The sequence below is a fragment of the Osmerus mordax genome, chromosome 3, assembly GCF_038355195.1.
Source record: "Osmerus mordax isolate fOsmMor3 chromosome 3, fOsmMor3.pri, whole genome shotgun sequence".
NCBI lineage: Eukaryota > Metazoa > Chordata > Actinopteri > Osmeriformes > Osmeridae > Osmerus > Osmerus mordax.
Window position 1 is genome coordinate 15,957,787 of NC_090052.1, and position 18,155 is coordinate 15,975,941.

At 40.2% G+C, this 18,155-nt stretch overlaps 2 protein-coding genes across 3 annotated transcripts; both read left to right on the forward strand.

Moving 5' to 3' along the window:
• Positions 1-409: 409 nt before the first annotated feature.
• Positions 410-1,944, forward strand: gper1 (G protein-coupled estrogen receptor 1). Its single transcript, XM_067233337.1, has one exon. It carries the CDS (start codon positions 470-472, stop codon positions 1,532-1,534), a length of 1,065 nt encoding a protein of 354 aa, XP_067089438.1. The 5' UTR covers positions 410-469; the 3' UTR covers positions 1,535-1,944.
• Positions 1,945-6,135: 4,191 nt separating this feature from the next.
• On the forward strand, positions 6,136-16,550 carry unkl (unk like zinc finger). Of its 2 annotated transcripts, XM_067233635.1 has the most exons (16): positions 6,136-6,200; positions 7,484-7,693; positions 9,738-9,914; positions 10,328-10,461; positions 10,575-10,710; positions 11,164-11,281; positions 11,423-11,507; positions 11,710-11,876; positions 12,196-12,384; positions 12,739-12,792; positions 12,978-13,155; positions 13,317-13,409; positions 13,495-13,719; positions 13,827-14,023; positions 14,126-14,383; positions 14,572-16,550. In XM_067233635.1, exons 1-16 carry the CDS (start codon positions 6,136-6,138, stop codon positions 14,725-14,727), a joined length of 2,442 nt encoding a protein of 813 aa, XP_067089736.1. In that variant the 3' UTR covers positions 14,728-16,550. The 2 variants fall into 2 exon arrangements, with proteins under 2 accessions (XP_067089736.1, XP_067089737.1); XM_067233636.1 differs by lacking the exon at positions 12,196-12,384.
• The last annotated feature ends 1,605 nt before the right edge of the window (positions 16,551-18,155 follow it).

Sequence of the window (18,155 nt, forward strand, 5' to 3'; positions counted from 1 at the left end):
CTCAGGTGTCACATTAATAGCATCACAGGCTGAGGTTTGCTGAATAAAGATGCTCATGGACTGGAGGAGACAAGCCAGCACTGGAATCAGAACGTGTGAAAAACAAACTGCTCAAAAAAAGAAAAAGAAGCACACGCCGTGAAGCACTGACCATATGGTTTGACTCTACACTATGGATTATATATGCACTCGCAGCCTCGCCAGATAAGGCTACATCAAAACATGGAGGGGCCTGTCTTTGTTGTCTGCGTCCTCAGGCATATTCTGACAGGTAAACCTTGATATCAACATGGGTGCAAATATCCCATAGACTTTATTTAAAGAACTGACTGCTGTCAGCAAGCAAACGCAGCATAGATGAGACACCTTTTTGAGACAGAGCACTGGATACTGTCACAATGCCATTACGGAGCAGATATAGGACATATGACCTATAATTCAGGACATCCAAAACTGAGACACAATCAGTATGGAAGTGCAGAGCACCTCTTTGGTTCAGTTAAATGTAAATGGTATGGAACAACTGAACACCTCGTATGACTACAACATAAGCGATGTTAGTGAGAACCCAGAGACCTATCAATACTACGTCATTGGCCTCTTCCTCTCCTGCCTCTACACCATACTCCTGTTTCCGATTGGATTCATCGGGAATATACTTATTCTGGTGGTGAATCTCAACCACAGGGAGAAGATGACCATCCCTGACCTTTATTTTGTCAACCTGGCTGTGGCGGACCTCATTTTGGTAGCCGATTCTCTCATCGAGGTGTTCAATCTGAACGAAAAATACTATGACTATGCTGTCCTCTGCACCTTCATGTCCCTGTTCCTGCAGGTCAACATGTACAGCAGCATCTTCTTTCTGACGTGGATGAGCTTCGACCGCTACGTAGCCCTGGCCAGTTCAATGAGCAGCAGCCCTCTGAGGACCATGCAGCATGCCAAGCTCAGCTGCACCTTCATCTGGATGGCCTCCATCCTAGCCACCCTGCTACCCTTCACCATCGTGCAGACCCAACACAGGGGAGAGGTGCACTTCTGCTTTGCTAACGTCTTTGAGATCCAGTGGCTGGAGGTGACAATCGGCTTCCTGGTGCCCTTCTCCATCATTGGCCTGTGCTACTCTCTGATCGTACGTAAACTCATGAGGGCCCAGAAACACCGGGGCCTGTGGCCACGGAGGCAGAAGGCCCTGCGGATGATTGTTGTCGTGGTTCTGGTGTTCTTCATCTGCTGGCTGCCGGAAAACGTCTTTATTAGCATCCAGTTGCTCCAGGGGACGGCGGACCCTGCCCAGCGCAGTGCCACCACCCTGTGGCATGATTATCCTCTCACAGGCCACATTGTCAACCTGGCAGCTTTTTCCAACAGCTGCCTGAACCCCATCATCTACAGCTTCCTGGGTGAAACCTTTAGGGACAAGCTGCGGCTATTTGTCAAGCAAAAGGCCAGCTGGTCCGTGATCTACCGCTTCTGTCACCACACTCTGGATTTACACATCCCTGTTAGAAGTGAGGTGTCAGAGGTGTGACACCTGGGTCCTGATCATTGGACAGGATTCAGCCCTCATTTCAGTATAGTCACAATATATGTTATGCCTTTAGGAAAACACTGGGCAAACATTCCAGGAAATTTGACGATGATGACTCACAATCTTTTCTTTTATGTATCACCATATCTTGGCAAAAACAAACTCATTCATGTCATGTATCACACAGCTCCTTTTTGTAACATTATTCTCAAAGGAACAAATTAAAGAGTCACATCAAAGGACCAGCAGCTCCGTAAACTGAATGTGGTTATTATACTGCTGCTGTTACGCTCTGCACTGTTCAGGTAAACCAGGGACTGCTTAACAAACCTGTCTGTTGCCTTGTTTTCATGTGTGACAATGACACTGTATTTTACTAGATACATAGTAAATCTTTAGTCTTTGTCCTAACTCCACTTTTATATAATGAAATAAAGCAAAATACTTTTTTTCTAATCAAATAATCTTAATGTAATGACGACAAAGTCTGCTTTATTTGAAACATGATGCCCACTAAGATAAATCCAACCAAAATGTTAAAGAAGGACGCTATCCACATTATTATGAGCCTAGTTGTCAGCTCCGGTTAGGCCAAGGCTGGAGCAAGGAGGCAGGTGTTGCTCCAAAGAGATTAGGCTGTGTAAACACATTATTCAGAACGAAGATGGAGCTGTTGCTCCCATCTCTTATGTTTACTCAGTCCCAGTCATTCACGCTTCTCACACTACTGGACCGCAGTGGCCTAAGTCAGGGTAAAGGGACTTAGAGCAATGGGTTTATTTAGTAAACAGCATTTTTTTGGTAAACTCTTGTGTAAACAACCACATTGTGGAATTCAGTTTTAGTTACAGGTGATATAGCGACTTACAATTAGAGAGAAACATATTATGTAACGACTGTATGAATGATAGCTTATACTAAATCAAAACAAATCAAATTGTATTTGTATAGCCCTTTTTCCAAGTAATGTCACAAAGAGACATATGCCCATAGAACTTCACCTAAGCCAACAAAAATCTGACAGTCATCTGGAGGATATTTCTGAATAATAAAGCTTAAGTACATTAAGTATCAGGTACTGTATTAACCTTTATATCAAACATTACATTTTAGTTTTAGAAGACTAAACTCATTCATGTTTCATTTTTTAAAGATAAACTTACAGCTTATTTTTGTGAATGTGTTCATCTCTAAAAAACAAAGCATCTATTTACTATGCATGTTCTGTAAAAGAAACAACAGGGAAAATAAATGCACTCCAATGCACTGCATTGCAGTATACATGTCGGTGCACTTTTAGAAAATTTGCCAATTGTTTGTTTATGAATCCATTCTGTTAAAATATTTAATCATATCTCCATACTATATAGATGTGCATTCAACCTATATGCTCTTGAATCATCCATCAGGCCACTCATTAAAACACAATGAAGTATTTGTGCCAGCATTTTATGAGCCAATCCTGGTCAATAGCAATGAAAAGATCAAATAGGTTTTTGGCCCTGTGGATCTACTTGTGGAATAAATAAAGGGCAATCTGTCTCTTTGGGACATACAATATCAATATATGACTAATTCACTTTGATAAACAGCAGCAATCTACATATGGATTTTGAAAAAATAGGTGTTACAAACATGCATCTCAGGTTACCAAGCAATACATTTAAACAACACAGGTGGGATACAAACATGTTTCTATAGTGCTAAATGTTGGTTAACAAAAGCACCTGTCGTAAATTCAGTTTACAGCCTCTTTAAGATATTTCTGTTACGCAGTGAATAGACTAAAATTGCCCAGATGCAATTCAGTGAAAACGTTTGCTTTTCAGTGGTACAGTACATCCTCCAATATTTCACAATACAAATCTGATTATACTAAAACAAAAAACACTATTAAGATAGATAAAAGGAAAAAATACAGTGGTACTTTTATCGTATGTTTTGATTGACTGTTATCGTTACAGTACTGTTACTGTAGTAGTAGGCAAGCTATTGCTAAATCCACATCACTATCGGTCTGGTCATGCCAGTGAAAGAAGTTTTATGTATCTAAGTTATATGTGATTTGGGAAATGGGCTGTGTATGGACGGCTCCAGGAGCAGCCGGTGGTGGGGCGCTGGTGTTTCTACGCAGGCCAGCAGCAGGAGATACAGACCTGGCGCAGTCTGGGAAAACAGCAGCCCAAACCGCAAACTGTTTTTCCAGCTGTTACCATCCCAGCAGCCTGGGAAATCAACAGAGCATTGTTTAAATAATTGTTTGTAGGGGGTCTAAGAAAAAGAAGTGCCTCACTGCATATGGTAAATTACCATCAGCATGTTAACTGATTCTATGGGAATGTGTACAAAATACCAACAAGGAACCGCTTCTAAGACTTTCCTAAAGTACAGAACTTGGTTGAGCATATCTTAAGGGTATGTCTTTATAATATTTGGAGAACATCTTGAAATAAAGTGTTGTGAGAACAGCCCGAGGATGTGACTCGAGGAATCAACAGAGGGCACAAGACAGGAAGATGGGCAAGTGATAATGCAATGAAAACTGACAAGTTCATTAATAAACAGAAGCGGCGCCCAGACGGAAGGAACCAAAAGCCCCCCAGTTGAGTCTCTGGGGAAAGCAGAGCAGGGCCCATCCGTCCACATAAAAACACACAGTGTGAGAAGAGGTTGACAGGGCACAGTACTATGTGCAGCTGGGACAAGGGTAAAGGGTTTGATGTGACTGACGTCATTGAAGATTTTTTTATTTTATTTGAATTGCATTCCTTGAAAAACACGAAGACGTTAAACTATTTACGGCAGACTAGGTTGTGAGAATATAGCAACCTATAGGCCTAACTTGCAATGTGTAAAGCAAATGGCATATTACTCCTAAATAAGTGAAAGGTTAGTCCATTTAAGATCATAGCCTAGTCATTTTCATGCTTGACAATACTTTTTAATATGACCAGTTAACCCCTGACAATCTGTGTCAAATGGTATGAAGAAAGTGAAAAGCCGCAAAGAATCAGATAGGTTGCTGCCATGCCAAAGTAATTAAGCCTAGATAGAGCTGGGCTAATGCATAATTGTAAGAGCATACTGTGGGCCTACAAAAGCTGAATAATGGAGGCAACTCATGATTGCATTTGTAAATTAACATTGTTCAAAGGGGCGGGAAAAAGGGGTAAAGAACATAGACGGTTTACCCTTGGTAGCCCCCCAAAAAAGGCAGTGTTCGTACCAGGGGCGATTCTAGGATCAGACCTTTAGGTGGGCTCAGCCCCCAATGAGAATGTGACATGGACTTTTGCCTTGCAAAAGTGTTAAACCCCCTTGCTAATAAATCAATAATTTCACTGGATAACAATTAATACATTCATTTATTATTATGCAAAATATTGAAAGAATGAAAAAACTGAGAAAGTCCCTTTCTTCATGAACTACCAGCATCAAATGAAACGATAATGATGTGCCAACAATAAATAAACATTGTTTTAACACATTAGAGCACTAAAACGTATTCGAGATCATAATAATAAACCATTTTTGAATTGTTTATTATTAATTTTTTAGGGGTGCTGAGATTAAATTTAGATGTGCTTGGTCACCCCTAAAAAGAGTCTAAAATCGCCTCTGGTTCGTACAATTAGTCTAATGAGTGTCTAGTGAGGTGTCATATTTTTTGACGTGTATCTTTGACAGTAGGCAAAGAAAATAACTGACAAAAGAAATGTTTTTCATCAACAAGCTACATTGTTTGAATATACGCAAATCATCATGTCCAAACGCAAACATGCTTTCCCGCGCTTCAATTGGAGAATGCTTTCCTGCCCTCTAGTGGCATTTTTACTACATTACTGAAAGTAAAGTATCAACTTGCAAGCTTATTTGGATTACATAATGTCATGGACTCACATTCAGCACATACATTATCCAAATGTAGCTACTTAATAACTGAAAGCAAGCCTGCTCTGCTGTTTTGAGGCACTTTGAATACAATCAGTCTACAATCTTAACAGAGAAAAGTAATGATGCGCTTTGGACTAAGATAATGAGCCCCTAATACTTAGATGGAGGTTAAATTCAAATAATTATTACATTTACATTTAGCATTTATTAATTACACATAAGGCTATAGTTTAACACAGCTAATAACCAAACAGCATCACAGCAGTTCGAAGACCTGCAGTGCAATTACAGATGGATGTGTAAAATTTCAACTTGTTAATTGCCCTTCTAAAGTAGAGCAATAGAGATGGCTCTGTTATAACCTAATCACTGTTTTCTTGCTAAATAATCACGTTGAGACTCAATGGGAAGTCAGCGGTCGGCCTAAATTGTCTGCACTAATAGTCAGAGAAACAATGTCGCAGCTCGTGGAGTTGCAAGATTGAGCAACGTCAAACGTTTTCAGAGAGGACTGAGGTTTATATATAATTGCCGCTTTATTCGACATGTAGGCTACTGTCATGCGTTTGACATTAAAATGGTGGTGTTTTATTTCAAATAGGGCCTACGTACTGGAATGTATGTTGCCCGCTATCTTCTGATTACCTGGCGAATACTTGGTTTCAAGCAAGTTTTCGCGCATGCGCAATTCATTGTTTTGACTGAAAATGCCGTCGGTTTCGAAAACGGCGGCTAATGCTTCTCCTCAAACCGAGAAACCAACCCACTATACGTAAGTAAAGCAAATATTAAAACGTATAAAACACACATTTTACTAGATACTGGGTCTCATTGACATATAATGTATAGTTTACTGCAGACGTAATAGATTTCCTTCACTCGTGTTTGTGTGTTGGACACGGTGGTTTTCCTTTTGTAAATTCCGAATGCACGCTAGCTGGCGATGTAGCTCGGGCTTCGTATATTTGCTGAAGTAAAACTATTCAATTCAAATGTGTTATACTACATGCAGATAGTTAACAGGTTGGTCTCCTGAGGACCGTGCATATCCAACGCGCGTGTCTCATGTTATTTAAACAAATGGATGCTAACAGTTTACGATAGGCAATTATTTTCTTGTTTTGGACCATTTGGGAACACGCAGTCACAAGACAGTTGTTTGTACCCATCGCGGAACTTGGATCATCATCATCAATGATTGGACCAGCGAATAGTCTGAACCGCAATCTAGTTAGCACTAGCTACTTGCAATTTGTCAGCTACGAATCGATAGCTAGTGCTACATGGCCAGTTTGGAAGTTAATAATTAGAGCTAGCTACCTAATAATTTATCCTAAATATATAGTTGTGTATTTCTACAGCTTTAAGTAGCTAGTGTGGTTTTAGAACATATAGAGCTAGTAATCGAAATAAACTTACGCCAACCAACAACTAGCTAGCAAGTGGCTACATAGTTGTCAGTCAACTTGTGCTCAGTCTGTCTGTTTGTAAACAAATAGTCCCATGTTTGGAGTGGGGAATTGGCTTGACTGTTCTGTACTTAAATAATGCTAATAAACTACACTATCATAACTATTACGACAAAGAACATTCTAATGGTGACAAACTATATGCAACAGTTATCTTCTATAAATCATGCTTTTACGTAATAGACTAGGCTATGAACTGGCTTAACACATGGTTCATATTACGAATGCATGTAGCTAGCTAGTTTTTGTTATGATATTAATCTTGTAAGATAGCTAGAGCTAGCTATATAAAGACTCAGGTAATATATGCAATTAAATAGGTAACGTTAGTTAGTTTAGCTACACTATCGAAAAAACTTTCGTATTTGCTTGCTTGTAGAGCAAGCGAATTATTGGCACTCACTCGGTTAGTCTAGCTCTAAATCACCGAACAATGGCTTATGTCTGTCAGTAATGTTTTCTTATTAGCTAAATAGCTAACTACGTTATACATGTTCACAGTACAGTCGTTATATAGTGCTATTTAAAGATAGTTTCTATCGCAGATCTAGCATCATGTTAATAATAACTTCTCTCTGTATTGCAGGTATTTGAAGGAATTCAGGACCGAACAGTGCCCGCTATTTTTGCAGCACAAGTGCACGCAGCATAGACCATTCACCTGTTTCCATTGGCATTTTCTGAACCAGAGGCGTAGACGACCAATACGGAGAAGAGATGGGACTTTTAACTACAGTCCTGATGTTTATTGCACAAAGTACGACGAGACAACAGGCATTTGCCCAGACGGAGATGAGTAAGTGCATAGTCACTCCAGTGAGTGGATGAATGGTCCTACAATAGCTAACTAGGCTGTACTCTCTGTCATGTGCGACATCCGATTATAAAGCAAAATGTATACATTTGAATAACTTTTTTGAATGATTATTGCTTGTTCACTTGGTCATTGTTGCACAATTTTTCGATGAATTAAGCGTTCTTCGTCAGTGTAGCCAGTTAGCTAAATTAGTTTTTGCCTTTCAACTGTGTGTTGCATCTGGTTACATCTTTGGGTTTGATCTATTGATCTTTAACTCATGCTTGAAGGAAATAAATCGCACACCCCCTGCACGTAGTCATCTCTGGCCAAGGACGCTTGTTTAAAATTCCTTTAGTGTTGGCACATTTGTTAAATCGGTTGAAATCCAACTTATTATGAGTGCTTATTATTGATAATATTTGTTCCTTAACATATGTTCAATACATATTTATAACCCAATGCAATGCATGATTGAGTCCTGATATTATTTTGAGCTATTATATGGGTATAGTTTCACAGAGATCCAGAAAAGGTCTGCAGAATTGGTTTCCCAGACTTATACTTACTGGTATTGCAAGCAGGAGAAACTCATGCTACATAGCCACTGGTTATACTTAATGTCTGTGTTTTATCCAGCACAAAGCATGTATCCTGGCATGTTGTTTTTCATCTATTCACCCTACTTAAGCTTGTTGTGTTCTTGGATTAATCAAATCTGTTTTATATTCGCCCCTTTGTCGTATTATCTGAAGGAAGAGAGATCTTAAACAGCATTTGTCCTCCAAGGGATATTTTTAAACTTGTCTTGCACCTGAATCAAATATATATTCACTCCTTGGAGTGCTATGTACACACAATGTGCACAACTTATTTTAATGAGTCAGGTGGCTGAGCGGTTAGGGTATCGGGCTAGTAATCTGAATGTTGCCAGTTCAATTCCCGGCCGTGTCAAAATTACCTTGTGTCCTTGGGCAAGGCACTTCACCCTACTTGCCTCGGGGGGGAATGTGCCTGTACTTACTGTAAGTCGCTCTGGATAAGAACATCTGCTAAATTACTAAATATATAATATAATATATAAATATAGTGAAAGAGGAACAGATTTTGAGGACTTTGATTGACTGAGATGTTTCTTAAGCAAGACTGTAACATGAATGTATCTTATTACCTACCATGTTTGAAGGAAATGAAGCATGTGACTAGCGACATTCCAATTCACAAAGATCTGACAAGAGTTCCAGATATAGCAGCAATGAAACTGTACTATTGTAGTCACACAGACAAGGATTCTTTGTTCCCGATTTAACTGCTTTTGTTCCAGTAATATGTTCAGTTATGTTATCAAAATTAGGTTTTGCTTTCCTCTGGAGCATGATAAACTACATGACCTGTTCATGATTGAGATTAAGTAGTCCAAATATGTGTTTGTGTCGGCTTTGAATCATTACATTGTTTTTAGTAATGGAATACCATTTCAAAGTGGTAATTTCAAGTAAATGACAATATAGAGATTGTGAATAAAAAGCATTTCTAGTCACTGTTAGACAAAAACATGGAATACTGTGTGTTGAGGATTTTCATTTTCTATTTGCAAGCAAACAGTTATTCTCTCTCTTACCATATCATGATATCACATCAGTTGTCATGGTTACTGTTGCTACCCAGTTATAGAGTGTTTTCTATATCCAAGAAGATTATTGGTAATTTCTTTCATTATGGCATGATTGAGGTATTTAATGTATTTCTGTACAGACTAAAGTGCTGCTTTCCATAAATCAAAGGGTGTCATAGGCTGATTTTTGCATTTTTGGTACTCCCACTTTGGACATTAGTTGCATTTTTGTTGTTGCATTTTTGTTGTTTGCCATTTTCTGCTCTGCATTTTAAACACAGCATTATTTAGTACTGGCATAACAATTCCATTCCATTATGCTATAAATGTTAGTATCACATAAAAAAGACTATGCAGATTAGGTGTTTGTATTTTAAGTACATGTACATTTTGACATGGCCTTGTTTTTGGATGTCCTTGTCTTTCTAGCTGTCCCTACTTACACCGGACCACTGGTGACACAGAGCGCAAGTACCATCTACGCTATTACAAGACTGGCACCTGTATTCATGAAACAGATGCTCGTGGGCACTGCGTGAAAAACGGCTTGCACTGCGCCTTCGCTCATGGGCCACATGATCTCCGGCCCCCTGTTTATGATATCAGGTGAAACGTCACGCATGACCATAATAATTTCTTAGTCTTAAACTCTGAATATGAAACACTCTCTACTTCCAATAACTTTTATCCCGCTTAACTGATTAAGATGAGTGAGCTAGAGTACATTCTATAATACAAAATGTCTATCTGTTGAGGATTTAACAGCAGATGCTAAGTGCACTTATAGAATTCGGTCATAATCAAAGGTTTTGACAACCACACGTCTATCAGTCTCAAATTATTTCATGCTGCTGCTCTTCTATAGTGGTTAAACAGCCATGTCAATTGTTGCCTAGCAACTGTTGAGCAAGAAATGACTACCTAACCAATGCCTGGATATTTAACATTTACTGTTTGGTGTTTTTGTGCTGTTCATGTGTGTGTCTTAGTCTTATTTTTTGTTTTGTTTGTTTTAACAGAGAAATTCAGGCTCAGGAGGCTCTACAGAATGGACAGCTGGGATCTGGGGAAGGCATCCCTGATCTTCAACCAGGTGTACTGGCCAGCCAAGCCATGATAGAGAAAACCCTGACAGAGGACCCCCGGTGGCAAGGTGAGCAGGATACATCCATAGCGACCTCACATCCTGAGCAAACATTACCATTCGATTGTTGGACTGGATGTGAAGCAATTAACAACCAATTGTAATCTGTGCATTCCTTGCAGATACAAACTTTGTTTTGGCAAACTATAAAACAGAGCAGTGTACCAAGCCTCCCAGACTATGCAGACAAGGCTATGCCTGTCCCCACTACCACAACAGTAGAGACAGAAGAAGAAATCCACGAAAGTTTAAATACAGGTGAGATCATCCTATTTAGGCTGCCGACCAAAGTGTCTCAACTTAGATTTATTTCCCCCCCTCATGTGACTCAGATCTGTTATTTTCATGAAAGTGTGAACTAGGGGTGGGCGGTAAACCGATTACATAGTTCTCACCGGTGTGATGTTGCGCCACAATGGATTTTGCAATACTGTCATCCCGTGATAAATCAAAAGTTATGCGGCCAGCATGCTTTTACAGTTTGCTGCATCTTTGTTATTGTTTGTTTGTGCATGCGGGTCATTTCAGGACCATAACCAGTTTGGAATCTGATAAAGGCCAAATGTTCAAAATTATGTGAACGACAAAACAAAAAAGGAATCTGAGCAAGAAATCCAAGTTGAGCAATACGTCTGGATGTAGCATCATAGTATAGTGACAACTGAGGTGGTAAACAAAACAAAAAGCTAATCTTTGTGAATGTTCCTGCAGATCTACTCCATGCCCAAATGTGAAACATGGGGATGAGTGGGGAGAGCCATCAAAGTGTGACAGTGGAGATAGTTGCCAGTACTGTCACTCACGCACAGAACAACAGTTCCACCCAGAGGTAAGTAGGCAGTTAGTTCTCCAGACACATTCACTTCATTCATTCTGAGTGGCAATATTAGGTGATATCGTTAAAAAATATATATAAATAAAGTGTAGGCTAATACACCAAGCCTTGTTACTCTTACTTTAAATCCTATAGATATACAAATCCACCAAATGCAATGACATGAGGCAAACTGGCTATTGTCCCAGGGGACCGTTCTGTGCATTTGCCCACGTAGAAAGTAAGTAAAATCTTTGGCATTCTAAAATCTTTGCTTGCTGATTGAATGTCTGTTGGGGTCTTTGGGCCCTAGACATCTTCAAATGAAACAGGAGAGAAAACGTAATCTGACATAATTCGATTTTAGTTTAACCTTGCGGTAAGGAAAGAAGGAAGCGTTAATATGAAATATAAATGGATCTCTTGTCTTTGTGTTCCTCCAGGAATTCCTTCCACTGAAGAAACCATGAGCTCCTTGCTAACAGCCATGCAATCAGGCTCCCAGTCCAAGCTAAACTCCCAGCAGTATTCTGAGTGTCCAGTCAGCGAGTGGGGCAACAGTGCCAACTCCATTAGCAGCACGACCAGCAACAATGGCCAAGTGGGAAATGTATGTTTCCTGAATACTACCCTCACCCTTCTTCTTTCCTTCTTTCCAGTGCCCAAATTGTATTCCAGTGCCTAATAGATAGTTTTACATGATTTGTGTTCTATTTATTTTTTGTGTTTTGATTGTTTTGCTTATAGACATGTCATCTCATTTTTTATTTAGGGAGAAAAAGTGCAACAAGAGTCTCTTTTAGGACCAAATTCTCAAATTGCTAAATCAACCCGTTCACTTTCTTCACCTAACTGCTCCTAAGCCAATCATTTGAGAGTATATTTGGCTCCAAATTAATCTTAAGACTCTGTGTACTTCTCTCCCTCAGGTTTCATGTTCAAATAGTCCAACTGTAACGCCAAGCTCAGGGAGCAACTGTTCATTATCCCCAATTGGACCCACCGGCAGACCTAAATCCCTAATTAATGGTAGTTTATGTTCAGAGTCCACCACGTCCAGTGTCTCATCTCTGAGGTCTAACTATCCCAAAGCTCCGGGCTTTGAACGTGAGGACCAGGTACAATAAAACTGCTCTCATCGTTTTCTCCATGTGTGAAGACAACTTTTTGCTACACAAAACAAAGGCATAACTATTTGGTTAAAGTTTAAAAAGCTTACTCAAGAATTCCTTTTGTTTTTTTGACTTGATCTCTTCAACATTACTTCATAATCCATATTCTGTGAGGTTGCATGATTTGCAGTTGCGAAATGCCTGATTCTTGATTGAACCCCCTCTTTCTTTGATAGAGCTGCAGACGTTTGACTGATTATTAACAACATTTCCTTCTCCTTTAAGAAACGTCTTTCGTCTCATGACCTGGGGTGTGATGGTCTTGTGTGTTGGTCATGTAAATATGCTGTCTGTTTTCAGATAAGAACCCACAAGGGACAGAACGATCAAAAGTTGATGGACCAAGAAAAACAGGTAATAGCAGCAATCCAACCAGGTTTTAGGGTTGGCCTCAGTTTACATATTCCAACAAATAACTATATATTTATTTATATATATCTTATTTATTTTAGCTTATTATTCAACCTTAAAACTGCCTGGTGGTTTCTGTGTTTCTGAAGCTGTTTCTCACTATGACCTTCTTGACATTTACTTTCCAGACACACAATACTGTATTCTCTGTAGTGAACCCTTTGGCATCTAGTATAACCTCCAGTATAACGTCAAGCTTGGCCTCTAGTATTGGCTCCGATAGCTCCTCACCCACCACCTTATCAACAATGAATGCTAAAGCCACCCCATTTTACCCTGGGAGCAATACAGTGGAATCCGTTATAGGTAAGTTTACCTCTTCAAATAAAGTGATTCAATATGGGTTTTTAAAAACACAAACATGTACACACATTGAATGAACAAAGAGACATCCATTGTGCCCCCTTGTGAACGTTTTGATTGTGACTGTATGTGCACAAGCCTTAAACCTATATCTTCTCTTGTAGGTTCTGCTCTTGATCTCAATTTTAGTGACATCAATGTTGCCTGTCTTGATAAAGACTTAGAGGAGCAAGAAAACAACATTTTCGGATATGCAAGTAAGAATACATACAATGCATACTTTTGTGTCGTCAAATTTGAGATTTGGAACTACCATACCTGACACTGATTTCTTCTCTGTAGATCAACGGTTAATAGGAGGTTCTGCCCCGGTAAACATTCCTGGCTCACTTGCACGGTCCTCGTCACTCAATTCATCTTCGTCACTCTCTGCCTCCCCTCTGAGCTCGCTCTCTCAATCCCTGTCCCTGCTGTCAGGGGTGGCACCCCAGCATCCACAGGCCCTCTTAGCCAAAGCTGAACACGGTCTTTTGGGAACGCCTACGTCCACTTCCCAGAACTCCCTGGGTAAATTTGCAAGTTGATCATTTCGTAGTTGACCATTCACAATACATGTCCCTATTTTCCTTTTTTTTGCGTGAGCATCGACTCACTTTCCTCGTCCTCCCTTTTAGGTTTGAATGGGGGAACGGGCAGCATATGGGACTTTGTGAGTGGCAGCTATTCTCCCAGCCCGTCTCCAGTGTTCAGCAGCCTCACCTCCACGACAGGAAGCTCCAGCAGCACCGATGTGACCCGTCTCCTTCGGGAGCTGGAGGAGGCCAAGAGAAAGATCAAGCAGTGGGAAGATGCCTGGCACCAGGTCAAACAGGTAAGCCATCGTCCCACGCAGCGATCACGACCTCGTCACCCACACATCTGACGCTGCTTTCTCGTCCGTCCGTCCGTCCGTCCCCCCCCGTCCCCCCTCCAGGCATGTGAAGCCTGGCAGAAAGATGCTCACGATGCAAAAGAGCAAGCAAAATCAGCCGAGTCGGAGCGGCAGCTGGCAGAGCAGAAACGAGAGGACACCGAGCGCAAGCTGAAGGAGCTCCAGCGGGACTTTGATGTGTTGTGTCGCTCCCCTGGAACGCCACTACTACGCAGCTATGGAGACCTGGACCAGCTCCCTCTGACAAAGCTTCACTCCATCCAGAGCCAGCTGCGCGCTGATTTAGATCGTATAGATGGGGTAAGAAGAACTAGATCAACTTACAACTTCTAATTGATAGTGTCCGACAAACCCTTTGTCACCTATTAGGCAACCGTTTAAACTACAACATGATCTATCTAGAATTTGTATTTGACCATTTTTGCATGAAGCCAATTTCTTTTCCTTGTCAGTTGTAACTGAAACTCTTTCATCTTTTTCCAATACAGGTAATATATCAGCTTCAGTCAAAGAAATGTATAGTTTGCCAAAAGCATGACCGTTGCATAGTTCTGCAGCCTTGCCAACATTATGTACTTTGTGAGAACTGCGCATCTAATAAAACAGAATGTCCCTACTGTCAGACAAAAATATTGAAGTGGTGATGTACAATTAATCAAGGTACTATTTAAAGAATTAGCCCTTTGAAGAACTACTAATACAAATATACTTGTGTGTGTGTGTATTTATATATTACACACACACACACATGCTTACATTTTCAAAATAGTTTTGTGTTTCAGTATTTCAAACAGTGATTTAACTAATAGTTATATTAAAGCTTATTGAATGATGTTTGACTGACAAGCAAGTCCTTAAATATAATAAGTAATTTTGTAATAAATGAATGACTAACACACATCCCTCATTATATTTCTGGAAATTTGCCCCGATTTGACTGTTCATAACTTGATGCGTCAGTCAAACATCATTATAGCGACCATCTTTGTGAAGATTGATTACTTGTTAAAGCACTTTGTTGAACTGGGAATTTGTTAAAGGGTATTTAGAATTTTGCTTTAAGCTGCTTTGTAGTTTAATGTAATTTTATTTTTTCTTATTAGATGTATATTTTCTCTAAATATACTAATGTATAAAGCTTTTGTGTGTACTGTGAAACATGCTAGAACATTTAGTATTTCCTATTATTAAATCATGGTATAGTTCTATATATCTTGTTAGTTTTCATAGAAAAGTATTTAGTAGTTTCTACTATCATTGTTGAATTTACATTTTCAATCAAATAAGTGCAAACCTTGAATGCATTTTAGACATAACCAGCAGCTGTAATATCAATAAGGCACATACTCAATGTTAGGGTATCAGTTAATCTATCTGTATAGTTGTTAAGAGGGGCACTTGTAGTATGTGCAAAAGCCTGACATGTTTGATTATTTGAGGACTTCTAGCCTCTTAAACATGTGTAGAACATATCTGATACTTGGCCTCTCATTCTCAAGTGCCTTGCCTTAGAGTAAAACGCTGTGCATCTATGTTTAGGATTGATAAGTAGACACACATAGTCTAAGCTCGTCTAAGATGTCTGCAAAATGTCTACTTCATCTTGCATAAACCTAAATATGTATGCCATAGTGTATTTGCCCAAATATTATTTCGAAGCATTTTATAAGTTATAGTATCAAAACATACCTTGTCAGTGCCTGAATGCTGACTTCAAATCACACCTTAAACTTAACCCCATTCCTTGTCTGAATTGGCAATGGTGCTTCTTAGTGTAGCTTCAGAGCCCATCCCAAAACAAACGCTTCTTGAGATCTGAAGGGATGTGACAGTGTTAAGGTGGTAACGGCTCTAACTTGCGCTCTGCTTGGCTGGTTGAAAAGGCCACCACACTGTTAACATTAGTCCTTAAGATCGCCTCAAGCACAAAACAGTTAGGGGTTGATTTGGGAAAAGGAAGAGTACATTTAGTAGTATGCAAATAAAAGGACAAAACAGTTAATGTTCTTGTGCAAAAGACAAGCTCTATTTTACACTTAAGTGCATCACCCTGTAGTGTTTACAAAAATAAAATCAGCGGTGGTGCACCCATTGGTTGCATTTTGAAATATGACAGTGTAATGTGTTTAAGTTAATCTAATTGAAATGACCTTCTACTGTGTAAAAATAAAACAAAAAGTTTTTTTTTTTTCTTGATTTGTATCTTGGTTCTTGTTAGACTAACTTCTTTTTGAGTTATGTAAAGAGAAACCAGGTACAGCTTTTGCAAGGAATTAAGCTAAATTTGATTTGTTAACATGTATGGCGATGAAGCAACTCAAAATTAACTTGTCTTGGTGTCTCTTAGAAATGTAGTCACAGGAAATATTACCTGGTATTAACCCTTGTGTGGTGTTCGGGTCTGTGGGACCCGTTTTCACTTTTTATCAAAAGAAAAATGATACGATAAATTATTTTTTCAAACTCAGACTCATTGGCCTTGGCTCATTTTCCGTGAAGAACATATATCAGAACACATTTTCAATGACCACACACCGTACACCCCCCCTACACATTTATATTACATACAGGATGTTTGGGTCCACTGGACCCAGGGCTAATAAGAGTGTGGAAATTGTAGGTCCTGTGTACCTTCACTCTGTCCTCCTCTTGTCTGGGCCTGCTGTTAGTGTGTGTGTGTGTGTGTGTGTGTGTGTGTGTGTGTGTGAGCCCCTGCCGTTCCCGCACAAGGTTGCAACATTGTTGACAAATTCAAGCACCGCACCTGTCTGCTCTCACATTCCCGCACATTTTACCCTCTGTCTTGCGGGAACCAATATTTATTTGCTCATACTCTATCCCAGCAGCAAATTGGGGGCGGGACAATATAAATATAGCTTTGCCAGTGTGGTTCCTTATCACAACTGATCAAGATGGCGAAAAGATTGTCTGCTCAGAGGGCAATGCAACTGATTTTGGAAGAGAGAGAAGCTTTTGACGATGAAGTACAGGAAGAGATTTCAGAATGTGAGGATCACATTTCTGAAAATTCAGAGTCTGACAGTAACTTTGAAGAAGAGGATGAGATTGATCATCAGCTACTCCAAAAACGAAGACGAGCCACAGGACCAGCCCATCAGCAGCCAGCACAAGGACCAGCCCATCAGCAGCCAGCACAAGGACCAGCCCATGAGCAGCCAGCTCAAGGACCAGCCCATCAGCAGCCAGCTCAAGGACCAGAACAAGATCGTCATCATATAGAAAGGGGAGAAATATGGATGTCAAAAAAATATGAAATTGAATGGTCTTCTTGCCCAAAAAATGAGCCACCCCGCATGGCTGCCAATGTCATAAGGATGCAACCAGGGCCAACACGGATGGCAGTAACTCATGTGCAGGACACCAAGTCTGCTTTTGAGATTTTCATCACAGATTCAATCCAGAAAAGTATTCTGGATTCCACTAATTTGGAAGGAAGGCGTGTGTTTGGAGAAAGGTGGAAGGAGATGGACCAAACCCACTTACATGCCTACTTTGGGGTTCTCATCCTTGCGGGAGTTTTCAAGTCCAAAGGGGAATCCACAGAATCCCTGTGGGATGCAGAAACGGGCAGAGAAATCTTCTGGGCAACAATGTCCCTGGAAAACTTCCACATCATTTCTAGGGTTATCCGGTTTGATAACCGAGATGACAGACCAGCTCGACGGCAGAGAGACAAGCTAGCTGCCATCAGGACAGTGTGGGACAAGTGGGTGCAACGCCTCCCCCTGTTTTACAACCCTGGGCCGAATGTCACCATCGATGAGCAGCTGATGCCATTTAGGGGGCGCTGCCCCTTTAGGCAGTATATACCATCTAAACCTGCAAAATTGCCCCTCACACACACACTCTGCCCCTCATGTGTTGTATAGGCTGGTATGAAAAGACAATGCGTTCAATGGGGCTAATGTGTTGTCTAGACTGACATGGTTACTGTGTGTTCAGCTTGTGTTGTGTAAACTGACCTGAATTGGTTAAATTTCTAATGAAGTTCAAATAGCCTAAATAAAAATCTATAGTTATGAAAAACCTTCCTTCATTTGTAAATTTGTTG

What these genes read in the sequence shown, in the direction of transcription:
- gper1 (XM_067233337.1), top strand. Translation starts at nt 470, where the DNA reads ATGGAAGTGCAGAGCACCTCTTTGGTTCAGTTAAATGTAAATGGTATG.
- unkl (XM_067233635.1), top strand. Translation starts at nt 6,136, where the DNA reads ATGCCGTCGGTTTCGAAAACGGCGGCTAATGCTTCTCCTCAAACCGAG. An exon ending in AACAACAGTTCCACCCAGAG is followed by an intron (nt 11,282 to 11,422) that starts GTAAGTAGGCAG and finishes TAAATCCTATAG; the next exon opens with ATATACAAATCCACCAAATG. An exon ending in CACTTCCCAGAACTCCCTGG is followed by an intron (nt 13,720 to 13,826) that starts GTAAATTTGCAA and finishes CCTCCCTTTTAG; the next exon opens with GTTTGAATGGGGGAACGGGC.